General features: G+C 43.3%; 1 protein-coding gene across 1 annotated transcript in view; it reads right to left on the bottom strand.

Annotated features, from left to right (window-relative positions):
• Positions 1-514: 514 nt before the first annotated feature.
• LOC145414650 (trypsin-1-like) overlaps positions 515-13,131 on the bottom strand; it is a 22,714-nt gene continuing 10,097 nt past the window's right edge. The window contains exons 3-8 of the mRNA XM_080284170.1: positions 4,164-4,279; positions 3,120-3,296; positions 2,069-2,233; positions 1,564-1,757; positions 1,272-1,388; positions 515-772 (exon numbers count right to left, since the gene is read on the bottom strand). Coding sequence (XP_080140296.1) covers positions 515-772; positions 1,272-1,388; positions 1,564-1,757; positions 2,069-2,233; positions 3,120-3,296; positions 4,164-4,279 — 1,027 coding nt within the window. The remainder of the gene's footprint in view (positions 773-1,271; positions 1,389-1,563; positions 1,758-2,068; positions 2,234-3,119; positions 3,297-4,163; positions 4,280-13,131) is intronic.

The following is a 13,131-nucleotide window of genomic DNA, read 5'->3' as shown; positions in this document are numbered from 1 at the left end:
TATATATATATATATATATATATATGTTTGGGTTAAATACAGTACTTATTTTTGTACCCAGAGAGTGAGGAATTGTGGCTGGCTGCCATGTTTGCCAGAAGGGGCTGTGTTGGCACAGGAACAGAAGACAGAACAGATTCTTGCCTTCAGTACTAGTTTTTGTGACATGATCCTAGTGGACTGTCAGCGTTACCGTGTGTGTGTGTGTGTGTGTGTGTGTGTGTGTGTGTGTGTGTGTGTGTGTGTGTGTGTGTGTGTGTGTGTGTGTGTGTGTGTGTGTGTGTGTGTGTGTGTGTGTGTGTGTGTGTGTGTGCGTGCGTGCGTGCGTGCGTGCGTGCGTGTGTGTGTGTGTGTGTGTGTGTGTGTGTGTGTGTGTGTGTGTGTGTGTGTGTGTGTGTGTGTGTGTGTGTGTGTGTGTGTGTGTGTACACCATAAACAGTGTGTTTTCTGGGTACAATTTGTCTGATGATCATTATGCTGCAGTAATTGGATTGAGGGTTGTTTGCTCTGAACTCTAAGCTTCATTCTCTAACTGCTGTTGTGGCTTATCTGTCTCCAATCTCTGTTTCTCCTCCTCAGACTCTTGGTGGTTTATATTTTGCTTCTGTTGTGCCTTTACTTCCTTCTCCACCTTAACAACCTTGACTGTCTCATTCTGTTTGTTCTCCTGGTGGCTTCCCTCATAGAAAGTGGCGATGCCAGAGACAGGCGGAATTGGTTCATCCATACGGTTGTTGATCACATTGAAGATCCAGTCAACATAGTGGCTGACCTGCAGTGGTGAGTAAAGCAGTGTTACAATGGTAGCAGCAACAGTTTGTATGGTGGTAGCAGCAAGTAACCCTTTCACTCTGGTGATGTATTCTTTGGCTTATTCTTCCTCGCTTCAGATGATTTTAATTAGATGATGACAAATATCTCAGACTGACAAGGTTACCTATACCTTATTTTACTCCTTCACTAGTACAGAGCCTTCCTAAGTTAAATAAAATCATCTACAGACGGGAAGAATAGAATAGATAGTTCATCATTGGATTTAAGGAGTTAATGTTGTTGCAGTAGTGGCAGCTGTTATTGCTCTTTCAACAGCTGTAATAGAATTGTCAGTGTTGGAAGGTCATATACAGTATACAATTAGTTGAGGTAGGCAACCTAACAGCGTTCTATCTAGGATGGCATCTTGTGTATTATGCAGAGTAAGGTAAACAGAAATAGGCAGGAAAAAAACGAAAATATCCTATAATCCACACTTGATACAGTGACTCACAGACCTCAGTGTAGACTCCAGGAACATTTGGGCGAGCACAGCCAATGCCCCAAGACACAACGCCGGCCAGGTAGTAGCGGTTGTCTGGCCCCTTACACACGAACGGTCCTCCAGAGTCACCCTGCAGCACAACACCATGCAGTCAGACCTTACTAGAAGTCTTGAATGTGTGCAGGCAGAATGCAGCTCTAAGTGAAACAGCTTTAATTGAGACATGAAGGAGGAATGAGTAATTTTGAAGGCAGGGTACAATGCTAATGGGATTGTCAAAACATTTGCCGTATTGTGCACCTCACCTGACAAGCATCCCGGCCTCCTGAGGAGTATCCAGCACAGATCATGCTCTCAGTGATGGGTCCACTGTAGCCAATGTCTTTGTAACTCTGTTGACATTTGTGGTCACTGATGATTGGCACCATCACCTTCTGCAGTACATCAGAGTTTTGGCCATTCTCCCTCTGCTTTCCCCACCCTGACACCAAGCAGTGGCCTGTCCTCAGTCAAACAGAGGTTTCATTAGTTTAGGTAACAGAAAATCCTCGTTATAAATCACCACTTTGGCATAATTCCTTGCCATTTTATCAACAGCAAATAAAGAAAAATTGCATCCTAACTTACACTGCTGCTTACACAACTGATTTACCAATGTTTCTCCAAAATACATTTCCATTTATAAGTAAAAGAGAGAGAGAGAGAGAGAGAGAGAGAGAGAGAGAGAGAGAGAGAGAGAGAGAGAGGAGAGAGAAAGTGAATTTTGGAATACATAGCCTGATTTATACCCAGTGTGATACTCTGCCTGACCTGAGAAACTGGTGTGGTATGGTGGTAGGCAGATGGGTGAGGCAGTGACACCATCCAGGATAAGGGGCGAGGCGAGACGAAGGAGAGCAATGTCGTTCTGCTGGGAGTTGCTGTCATACCCACTGTGCTCCACTATCCTAGCCAGATATCGGGTTTGCTCTGCTCCTGCATGATTGACGAAAAGGGCTGAATCCAGATGTTTAGAGGCCAGTGCCAAGTTATTCTACAGGAATGGAAAAATGTGCAAGTATACACAAATCGACACCAGCCTCCTGGAGCACCAGCCTGCCAAGCAGTGCCCAGACCTCTGAATGGCTAGTTCACCACTGATAATGATAATTGTTCTATCTCACTTCTTGCACTCATAGGGATACAGCTGATTAAAATTTGGTGTATAGTATACTGTAGTATGAGACGAGGGTAACTGGTGGTGCAAAGTGCACCAAAATATTTCATAGAAATAAAGGTCCAGTCCTGTTCAGTCATGAATTTTTCATTTGCAAGCATGAATATTATCCATATTCCCACCTAACTGTGCACAACATGATGTAAGAAGTAAAAGCTAACAACAAAACTTATTTAAAACAAGATGAAAGAAGTAAAAACTAACAACAAAATTAATTACAACACTAACATTATAAATCCAGGATTGAAGAGAAACAGTCAATTGGATACCAACTTGCTTATGATGATACAGAGTGATGTTAACCTAGCCTATGTGTCTTTAATATGCTGGGCCTATTTTCCTGTGTTTGATAAACAGTACAGCCACCAGTCAGCCTACCACAGAAAGTTTATATGATCCAACAGTCAAGTGTGAGTTATTTTTTACTTCATGTCCGAATCCTCATCCCATCTTGAAGTGGGAATAAGAGTTGAGATGATGGTAAGGATGTCCATGATTCTCTCCAGCCATTCCCTTCCTTCTTCCTCACACTTCATACTACCTCAGCCCCTCTTTCCCTGGGTCCCTTTCTCCGTCCTTGTACTCTCCTACTCCAGCAACTCCTCACAATACTTTTGTATCCTTGAACTTATGACAGGCACAGACCTTCCTTAAACTTGAGCTGATGGTCGCCGGCCACCACCAGGAGGTCGTTGGGCTTGAACTGATGGATGCAGTGAGCCGCGGTGACCACCCAGTTTTGGTCGACTATTGTTGCGCCACAAACATGGTATGTGTACCAGTTGAATCGCCACTGCAATGACACCTGCCACGGAAACTCATCTGGGAACCCAAGTGCCAGGTAAGGGTGATGATATCTTTCGCTCGGCTGAATTGGTTTAGGATAAGCAAACCCAACCTCTTCAACCTTTGGACATCTTTACTCATTTTTTATTATATGGCTAATGTTAGACAACTTTATTCAAACTAAGAATGGCATCTGCAGGCTGAAAGGATAAAATATGAATGATAAGGATAACTAAGGCTAGTGTATGGGAAATAAGGTCGTAAAATTGAGATTACAAGAAAGTCTAATATTATGTGCCAACACTATTGATACAGTAATATTTCTTTAATGACATGATCTGTAATTCGTCAACGTCCATACTCCAGAAATTTAGTTATAGCTCTTCTTCATAAAGCTTTCTGTAATGCAGGAAATGTCATAAGCCTTTCATTTCCCAGCTGTGTGTACCACTAAGTCACACATACAAGATTTGGTTGCTGCATGTTTAAGATGAAGTATTTTATTGTGGAGGTTCCCACCAACGTCTTGCAAGGCTCCGTTAATTACCTCATTGATTCACCACAGACTGGGAAATGAGGGAATGGTTATTTTAAGGTATGTAGAAAAACTTATGCATATCTGTGTGCAATTGGCTCATGAAAGCATAGCTTCATGCAGTCATTTTCAGGATGCAGCAGTTATACTCTGGTATACTTTACAATGCTGTTATGTTTTTTTTTTTTATCTACCTTATGATATATGTTGTGTTTTATTATGTCATATTGCATTATTTGTTTCATTATGTTATTTTATGATTTCCTGGTTATAAGTTACATGAGAATCATTGACAGAAACAAATTTTGTCATTCTAATCATATTGTATAATCTTATGTCATGGTCCATTGCATTGCTTATTTACTAACGTTTCTCAGCGGGTGATCCTCCTACTACTCTGTTGAACATATCTGGCACTGAGCTGCGTCTGATGCCACATGTGTGGCTGTTCCGTTCACCAGCTCCAGCATCACCACCCGCCAGGCTGTTGGTAGAATGGGGTAGAAAGTTTAGTACATTTTCCTATATACTTGGTGGCACAGGGAATTTCATAACACCACCCTCAGACCTCACTCCATCCTTGGCTGGGAAAAAGTGGTTGGGATAAATGATGTTGATGATGATGATGATGATGATGGCGATGATGATGACGATGATGATGATGATGATGATGATGATGATGATGATGATGATTTATAACACGTATTAATTTTCATTTTCGTTTTTGAAAGCTCCAACATGCATGCATGTATCGGCCTTGGTCACCTAATGGTGGCTGTCCATGCTGCTTGATCTATGGCAGCCTCCCTGTTCAGTCCCTTAGCCCTGAGGTCACACTTAATGACCTCATCCCAGGTATTTTTCGGTCTGCCCCTCGCAACCCCACCACCAGTATTAACACTTCTTACTTTCTTTATCCAATTATCATCCCCCATCCTCTCCACATCCTCAAACCACCTCAACCTACCTCTCCTCATCACAACACAAATACACTCCAGTCCCATCCTACCTCTCAAGTCTTCCATCGTAAACCTAGCCCTCCCAGGCCTTGCACTCGGGAACGCACTGCACATCCACCTAATCATTGTCATTTCTGTACGTTTGAGCCTGCGAATATCCTCTTCCTTTACTGCCCAGGTCTCACTGCCATGCAGCATTACATTCCTAACACATGCTGCATGCAAAGGTCCCGTAGCACAAAGAGAGAAACCTCTCAATGTCAGGAGAAGCAACAACTCCCTGAACTTCTTCCAACCACTTCTCACCCTAGCCACAGAGATAGCTCCAGCCCCACCTCCAGCACATAACATACCTCCCAAATAACAAAACTCTTCCACACACTCAAGAGAGTCACCAGCAAGTTCAATCCTTTCACGCCTGACAATCTCCACCTGCTCTCCCAGGCACACCGCACACATAAAATCAGCATTATCTTGCAGTCTACCTCTAATACCACTGCATCTCTTATGCACCCACTTATCATAGACACTGCACAAGATGGAATTACTTCCCACGCCCTTGTGGCAAATTGCACATGGCCGCTCTCCCTCTTCTTTGACAGTACCACCACCAACCCTAAATATCATCACTTTTGTTTTACTGCATTTAATCTTAAGCCTTTGTGCCTCATACCATACTTCCTAAATCTTTCCTTTGCTTCTCTTTCATTCTCTGCAATCAACACCAAATCATCAGCATACAACAACTCCCACGGAAATCCATTTCTGAACTCACGTGAAAGGGCTTCAAGTACCATGATAAACAACAAGGGACTCCAAACTGACCCCTGATGCACACCAACGTTCACGGAAAACTCATTACTCAAAACTCCATTCACTCTTACCTGGGTGCGAGCATCCACATACATGGCCATAACCACCCTAACCAGTCACTCCTCCATCCCAAGCTTTCTCATCGCCCATTTCACTACCTCTCTAGGGACTCTGTCAAAGGCCTTCACCAAATGAACAAAAACAAAGTACAGCTCCCTTTTCTTTCCTATATGTTTTTGCTGAAGCCTTCGAACAGTGAATATTGCACCAATGGTCCCCATGCCTGGCATAAACCCACACTGCATCTCATCAATATTCACTCTTTCTCTAATCATACCTTCTAGAACTCTCTCCATTACCTTCATTACCTGATCTAAAAGCTTTACACGCCTATAATTTCCTCTTTCCAGGGCATCACCTTTCCCCTTGTACACATTTACAGTTACACTCTTCAGTCAATCATCTGGGACAACACACTCATATATACAGTAATTATATTTATCAGGTCAGTGACTAACTCACTCCTATATCTACTGAGGCCTTCAACACTTCAGCAGTCAACCCAGACACACTTGCTGCCCTTGCCCACCTGCATCCTGCCTATTGTTTCACTTACACTAGCAGCGTCAAAGGGCAAGGGCCAAACACTGGATCTGCTGGCTCCAAACCCTCCCTGTCCCAGTTAGACTCCTCATTCAACAACCGGCTATAATGCTCTCTCCATGCGTCTTTAATATCCCCACTGTTCACCACTACCCTTCCTTCATTATCCATGACACACTGCTCACCTGTAACATCCCGGTTATCCCTCTTCACCTGATTTGTCACCCTAAATATCATATTCTTCCTTTCCACACGATTTAGGTTATCAAGTAAAAGTCTGTGACTCAGACATCGCCATGTATACTTCTCTTCTAGCCCTACGCTTGGCAGTCACGCATTCATCTTTGTTACCACCCTTCTTCCATTGCCGGAAAAGCCTTTTTTTCTCCTTAACTGCAGCTTGTACACCCTCATCCCACCACCGAGTTACTTTATGTCTTGGTGGACCTCTTGTCCAACCATATACTGCATCAGTAACTCTCAAGAGGTTGTTCTTGAGGGTATTACAAATTGATACTCCCTTGTGCATTACTGAGGCAAACTATTGACATACTTCGCCTCAGTAATGCACAAAAAGATAAAAGAAAAAGGTGTGACATGTAAAAAATAACTGAGGAGGAGGTGCTACAAAGTCTGCTTTGATACCAAACGTTAGAACACAACATCTGTGAACTTCACGAGGGATATTAAGATACCAATTTTTTTGTTAAATCATAACTCATAAATTTGTGCTAAGCTATACTGTCTTTCAACTTCCCTCTATCTATCTATCTATCTATTGCCAGACGCCTCATTCCCGTAAGGGTGGTCACAAACAAATTGCCTTCAAGTCGCCCTGTCCCTTGCCGTTTCACTGCCCTAACGCCCAGTTCATAGCTCCCTCACTCATATACCTCTCCACTCCATCCCTCCGTCTCATCTTCGGCCTCTCCCTCCTTCTCCCCCCCTCCACCTCACTCACATACACTCTCCTCGTTAGTCTTTTGCTCTCCATCCTTTCCACATGGCCAAACCACTTCAGTGTTTTTCTCCTAACGCTTTCTGTCACATTCACATCCACACCGCAATGCTCCTTCACATCCTCATTTGTCAGTCTGTCTCTCCATGTAACTCCACATGCTCCTCTCGAATAACTCATTTCCACTGCTCTCACTCTTGTGTCCTTCTAACAATGTCCAAGCTTCCCTTCCATACGTTAAAGTTGGTGTCACAGTATTATCATGCAGTGACTTTTTTACTTCCATGCTCACTTCCCTGTTTCTTATCACTGCTTTCAAACAACCAACAACCTTTCTTCCTTTCCGTACCCTTTCAAGCACTTCATTCTCCAGACTTCCATCCTTACTCATCACATCACCCAAGTTCTTGAATGTACTCACATTTTCCATTTCCTCATCAACCAACCTCACTGTATATTCAGTGACTTCATTTCTCTCGTAGACCATAACTTTACTCTTCCCTACATTTACATTTAGATTCCCAAACTCATTCACCAAGCCTTACAATTTCTCTTCGTCCTTACTTAAAAATACAATATCATGTGCAAACAACAGTACAGGAAGTTTCCAAACGCTGCCCTCTCTCATTAAGGCCCCTCCAACATCCGCTGCCCTACTTTGAATCTTTTTTATAACCTCATCCATATACAGGCTGAACAGCCATGGAAACATGACATATTCCTATTTCAATCCAACAATCAGATAGAAAAATTCACTCAGTTCATCATCCACATGCACCGCAGCCTTAGCATCCGCATACATACTCTTTATGGCATTCAACATCTTCCCATTTACTCCATATATTCTTATTATTTTCCACATTCCTTGTCTATCCACTCTGTCGTATGCTTTCTGCAAATCCATGAAGGCCGCATACAATTTCTTTCCCTTCTCTAGAAACTTTTCCATTAAAGACCTCAGGATGAAAATCTGATTTACACAATCTCTTCCATTCCTAAAACCTCCCTGTTCATCTCCAATATTCCTCTGTCATTTTCCTAACTATGTCAATAATATCCTGCCACATACTTTTCCTATTACACTCAGAAAACTTATTCCCCAATAAATACCATACCATATACTTTTCCTGCTACGCTCAGAAGACAAATCCCGAAATATGTATCCTACAATATACTTTTCCTTTTACGCTTGGGAGACAAATGCCCCTGTGATTACCACACACTTCTTTTTTCCCTTTTCCTTTGTACAGGGGAATAATTATACCTGGCTTCCATTCCTTCCGGACTCCACCCTCCTCCCAGACCAATCTGCACATATTCCATATCCATTCTACTACCATCTTTCCCCCATGCTTCAGCATTTCATCAAACACTGCATCAGTTCCCGGAGATTTTCCCATTTGACTTTCTTCATTGCTTCCACTACTTCCATCCCACTGATCTCTTCCTTCTGTCTCACCTCCATCTTTCTCCTAGCCATTCTCTACCCACTTATACTCGCACTACTTTCATTCTCTATGCTTAACAGTTCCTTAAAAAGTGTTCTTTTCATCTGCTCACTTTTTCTCATTTTCCACTAGCAATCTATCATTTTTGTCTTGCACTCCCCGGCTAAGTTCTTTATAACACTAACTCTCTTTACCTCTTTACTGAACTTTTTCCTACATTCTCTCCACTTTTCACTCAAATTCCTTCCAAATTCTTCATAACTCTCTGCTTACTCTCTTTTACTAATCTTTTCACCTCTTTCTTCCTTTCTACATATAACTGTATCTTCCTCCTCGCAACTTCCTCCATGCCTCTGCATCCCATTCACTCAACATATACTTTCTTCATTTGCACCACAGCTTGTCTCATCTGTTCATTCCACCATGCTGTTCCTTGCACCCCCTTCCGTCTTTTCTTCACCCCACACACCATTTTGCGTGCTGCACAGATTTCTTCTGTGAATATCTTTGACATATTTTCCACCTCCCCATCTGCTCCAAATCATATTTATCCAATTGCTCCTCCACTTTACTCTTATATTCTTCCTTTTTTCCATCGCATTGCAGCCTTTCTACCCTCCGTGTATGGACTACTTCTTTCAGTCCTTCCCTTCTTCTATTCCTACATTGCACTTGAACCTTGACTTTCATCACCACCAAATGCTGGTCAGAAAGTCCACTTCCCCAGTCTCTTTATGCCCTTGCATCCATTACATACCTTCTCATTCTGTCACCCACACACACATAATCAATCATTGCCTTCCGTTCATTCATTTCACCACCCACTCTTCTCATCACTCTCCACGTATACCTGTGAATCATTTTGTGCCTGAAGAGGGTGTTGGCTATCACCAACCCCCTCCCAGCACAAATGTCCACTAGACTGCCATTCTCATCCACACAGGCACACCCCACTCACCAACTGATACATCCACCTTCACATTCCCTACTTTTCCATTCATATCTTCAGTCAAAAATGCTTCCTCATTCCTTTCAAACTTTTCCATGCACACTTCCACATTTGCCCAGAACTCTTCTTTCACTCCTCTTGCACGATCTTGCATTGGCGCATACACGCACACAATCGCCCACATCTGTAGTCCAACTTTCAGTCTTACCCACACAACCCTTGAACTAACTGATCCATGCTCTCTTATATTCTCCTTCCCTCTCTTTCATACAACAGTACGTACTCCCTCTTTTGTCCTCTCATTCACACCTGTTCCCGCGGATATACCCCATCCACACTCTGACTTCCCTATTTAGTCTCAGTTAACCCGCATATGTCCACTTTTGCACCCTCAAGCACCTGGACAATCTCTCACTCTTTCACCTCATCATTCGCACCTTCTACATTCCATATTGCAATCCGTATCATGTCCTTTGTTCGGTCCTTGGTTGTCAGTCCTGGTCCAGGGCTTCTTGTCTGCATCTGTAGTTGTTTCCTTGGGAGAGACAATAACCCTCCGCCAACCCACTTGTTGACACATAGGGAACACGTTATAAGGTTACCACCTAACGTATTAAATCATTTCCTGGTTTACAGGAAATCTTGTGGCTTGCCACTCAGTGTAGAGCTACTCTGCAATAGAGTACCTCTAGACTAAGAGAGTGGATGATGGGCACCCCCACAGACGTCATTTGTGATATTAAGGCAGACAATAAATTTTTTGCTAAGTCATAACTCATAAATTTTTGCTAAGTTAAATTGTACATCAACTTCATGTGGGATATTAAGACAAACAGTAGTATTGTTAAGTCATAACCCACAGTACGTTATGTTACATTAAAGGAGAGGGAAACAAATTTTACCTAAGAGTTTAACCGGCCCAAGAATCAAACTTGGGTTCTTCCAGTTGGAGCTGGACAAGCTAACCCATGTAGCAACAAATCCCTCAGACAGGCAGACAAGGTGAGAGGAAGGCAGAAGGTGGATGGATATATGGGTAGGCAGGGCGAAGTACGGTGGGTGAAGAAGACAGGGTGGATGGAGGTAGTTTAGCAGGGTAGGTGAGCTGGAAGGTAGGTCAGGTGAGAGAGGCCGTATTAGAGGTAAAAGCAAGTTGGGAGCAATGCAAAGTGATTGGTGATAGGGTGGGTTACGGTCGGTCATTGTTGTTGTTGTTGCCCCAGCCCCATGAGGCTGTTAACCTGTTGGACTGCATGAACTCGGCCACTTCACTGAATGCACCCAGATATCTTTTGTTAAAGCTGAGTTAAAGGACTATCTCTGTTCTAGGATTGAGGTACATGAGATGAAAGTATTGTGGTGTAAGTGTCTGCGTTACAATGAGGATATATTGGATTGTAAGTTGTGTTGTGAGAGTGAAATAGATAAGGTGAGGAAGTGCGTAATGGTGTGAGTGGTTGCATTACAGAGAGGACATAGTGGATTGTTCATGAATTATATGTTTTGTGTTAGTACTGAAACGGGGACGGGTGATGGCCGCACCATAATGTCGCCAGATGAACTCGCGTCTCTAGAGCGTTTCTGTGGGATGAATATCTGGTGCCGGATTCATGAAAGATGCTATTTGGTGAAGGAGATTTTTGTCCTTTTGCAGCCTATTTTCCGTAGCCCGGTGACAAAAGGAAATTACTATGTGTATCCTTTCAATTGTACTCCTTCATGATTAACACCATATACCAGTGATATTATTTTGTTATGACTCAACATTCAGTATGAGAAGGTAGGAATTTTACGCCTAATTAAAATTAACTGATTATGATAAATGTGGAAGAAAATGGCGGTAAGTAGCCAAGTTTAAGAAGGTAGGCAGGGCTGGGGACAGTGAGAGAGGCAAACGAGGAGAAGGGAGGGTAAGTGAGGTAAGGAGAGAGAGAGAGAGAGAATAAAAAGCATATACGATCTCTTACTATCACGCCCTATCACGCCACCATAAATCGGATAATCTCTTCTTTTAGCTGTGGCGGCGCCGAATGTAATAAAGTTAACAGTCTGGCGCATGATAATAGACTGGTGCGCTCTGATAACACGGTAACAGTATTGACGACATGGTGTGACATTTCAGCATGTGTGTGTGAGAGAGAGAGAGAGGGGGGGGGGATTGCTGAAAAAGAAATCATAATAACACCGACATGATCAAAAAATACACCGTACTGCTGTAAAACACACACACACACACACACACACACACACACACACACACACACACACACACACACACACACACACACACACACACACACACACAGTACTTTTCAGTCGTCATTCTATTTCATCATTTTTATTTTATCTGCTACTCGTACTAATCGCTTCCTTGAGAGAGAGAGAGAGAGAGAGAGAGAGAGAGAGAGAGAGAGAGAATGTTGACTGTAAATGAAGATTCTTACCGGTACCTCAGAAATTTTATAGGGGTATGTGAATCAGTATTTATAGGGGTATGTGAATCAGTAATAAACTGAATATGCTTGAGTGTCATAATTTGTAAAGGGATGTGCTGATAATAATATAGTGAAATTGCTTTGTTTCGCTCTATCCTTGGGCGGGAAAAAAGTTTATGATGACGATGATGATAATGGTGGTGGTGGTGGTGGTGGTGGAGGAGGAGGTGGAGGAGGAGGAGGAGGAGGAATACAAGGGAAAGCAAACAGCAACAGACCTTATGGAGGCTGCTCGTTACGGAGCAGACTATGACTGCGAGATCTAATTCTACATGCTGAAGGATGAGGATAGTAAAGCAAGAAGACTTCCCCCGTCTCCTAACCCTTCATTTAAAACTGGCAGGAAAAGCGAGAAAGACCACCATGCAGCATGGAAAAACTGACATGGAAATTTCATAGAAAAGACTGAAAAGTTACATTCTATAATACTTTATCTATAAGCTGCCTGTATGAGAAGGTAGTAGAGTAAAATGAATAATCAAATTCATAAATAATTAAATAAGGCATGATATTATGGACGGGTACGGTAAGTTAACGGGGCGTCTGAAGACATAGCGAGGAGGAGGAGGAGGAAGAGGAGGAGCAGGAGGTGGAGGTGGAGGTGGAGGAGGAGGAGGAAGAGGGGGGAGTATCTAAGAGCAGAAGGAAGGTAGAGTGACATGAATGATGTAGAGAGACTTGAGGAAGGTACAGAAGCTGAAGGGAAGTAGAGACATGAGAGAGGCAGATTTACCTAGGCAGGAGGGAAGTAGAAAGGCAGGAGCTGAGCAGAGAGGCAGGAGGGAAGAACAGCCTAGACAAGAGGGAGATAGAGAGGGAGGAGGGAGCTAGAGAGGTAGGAGGGAGGGAGAGAGGTAGGAGGGAGATAGAGAGGTAGGAGGGGGGCAGGACGTGGAGAGAGAGACAGGAGGGAGGAAATGGGACAGGAGGTAGACAGAGGCAAGAAGTAGGCAGAGAACCAGGAGGGAGGTAGAGATGCAGGAATGAGGATGATTAGCCCTATGCAGGAGGGAGGTAGAGAGGCATGAGGTAAGCAGGGGGGCAGAAGCGAAGTAGAAAGGCAGGAGGAAGGTAGAGAGGTATGAGGTAAGCAGGGGGGCAGAAGCGAAGT

This window comes from Coenobita brevimanus, chromosome 100 (assembly GCF_032717465.1).
Source record: "Coenobita brevimanus isolate Jiangsu-jjx chromosome 100, ASM3271746v2, whole genome shotgun sequence".
In the NCBI taxonomy this organism is placed as follows: domain Eukaryota; kingdom Metazoa; phylum Arthropoda; class Malacostraca; order Decapoda; family Coenobitidae; genus Coenobita; species Coenobita brevimanus.
The sequence above is the reverse complement of the archived record's forward strand: the minus strand, read 5'-3'. Positions and strand labels throughout refer to the sequence as shown.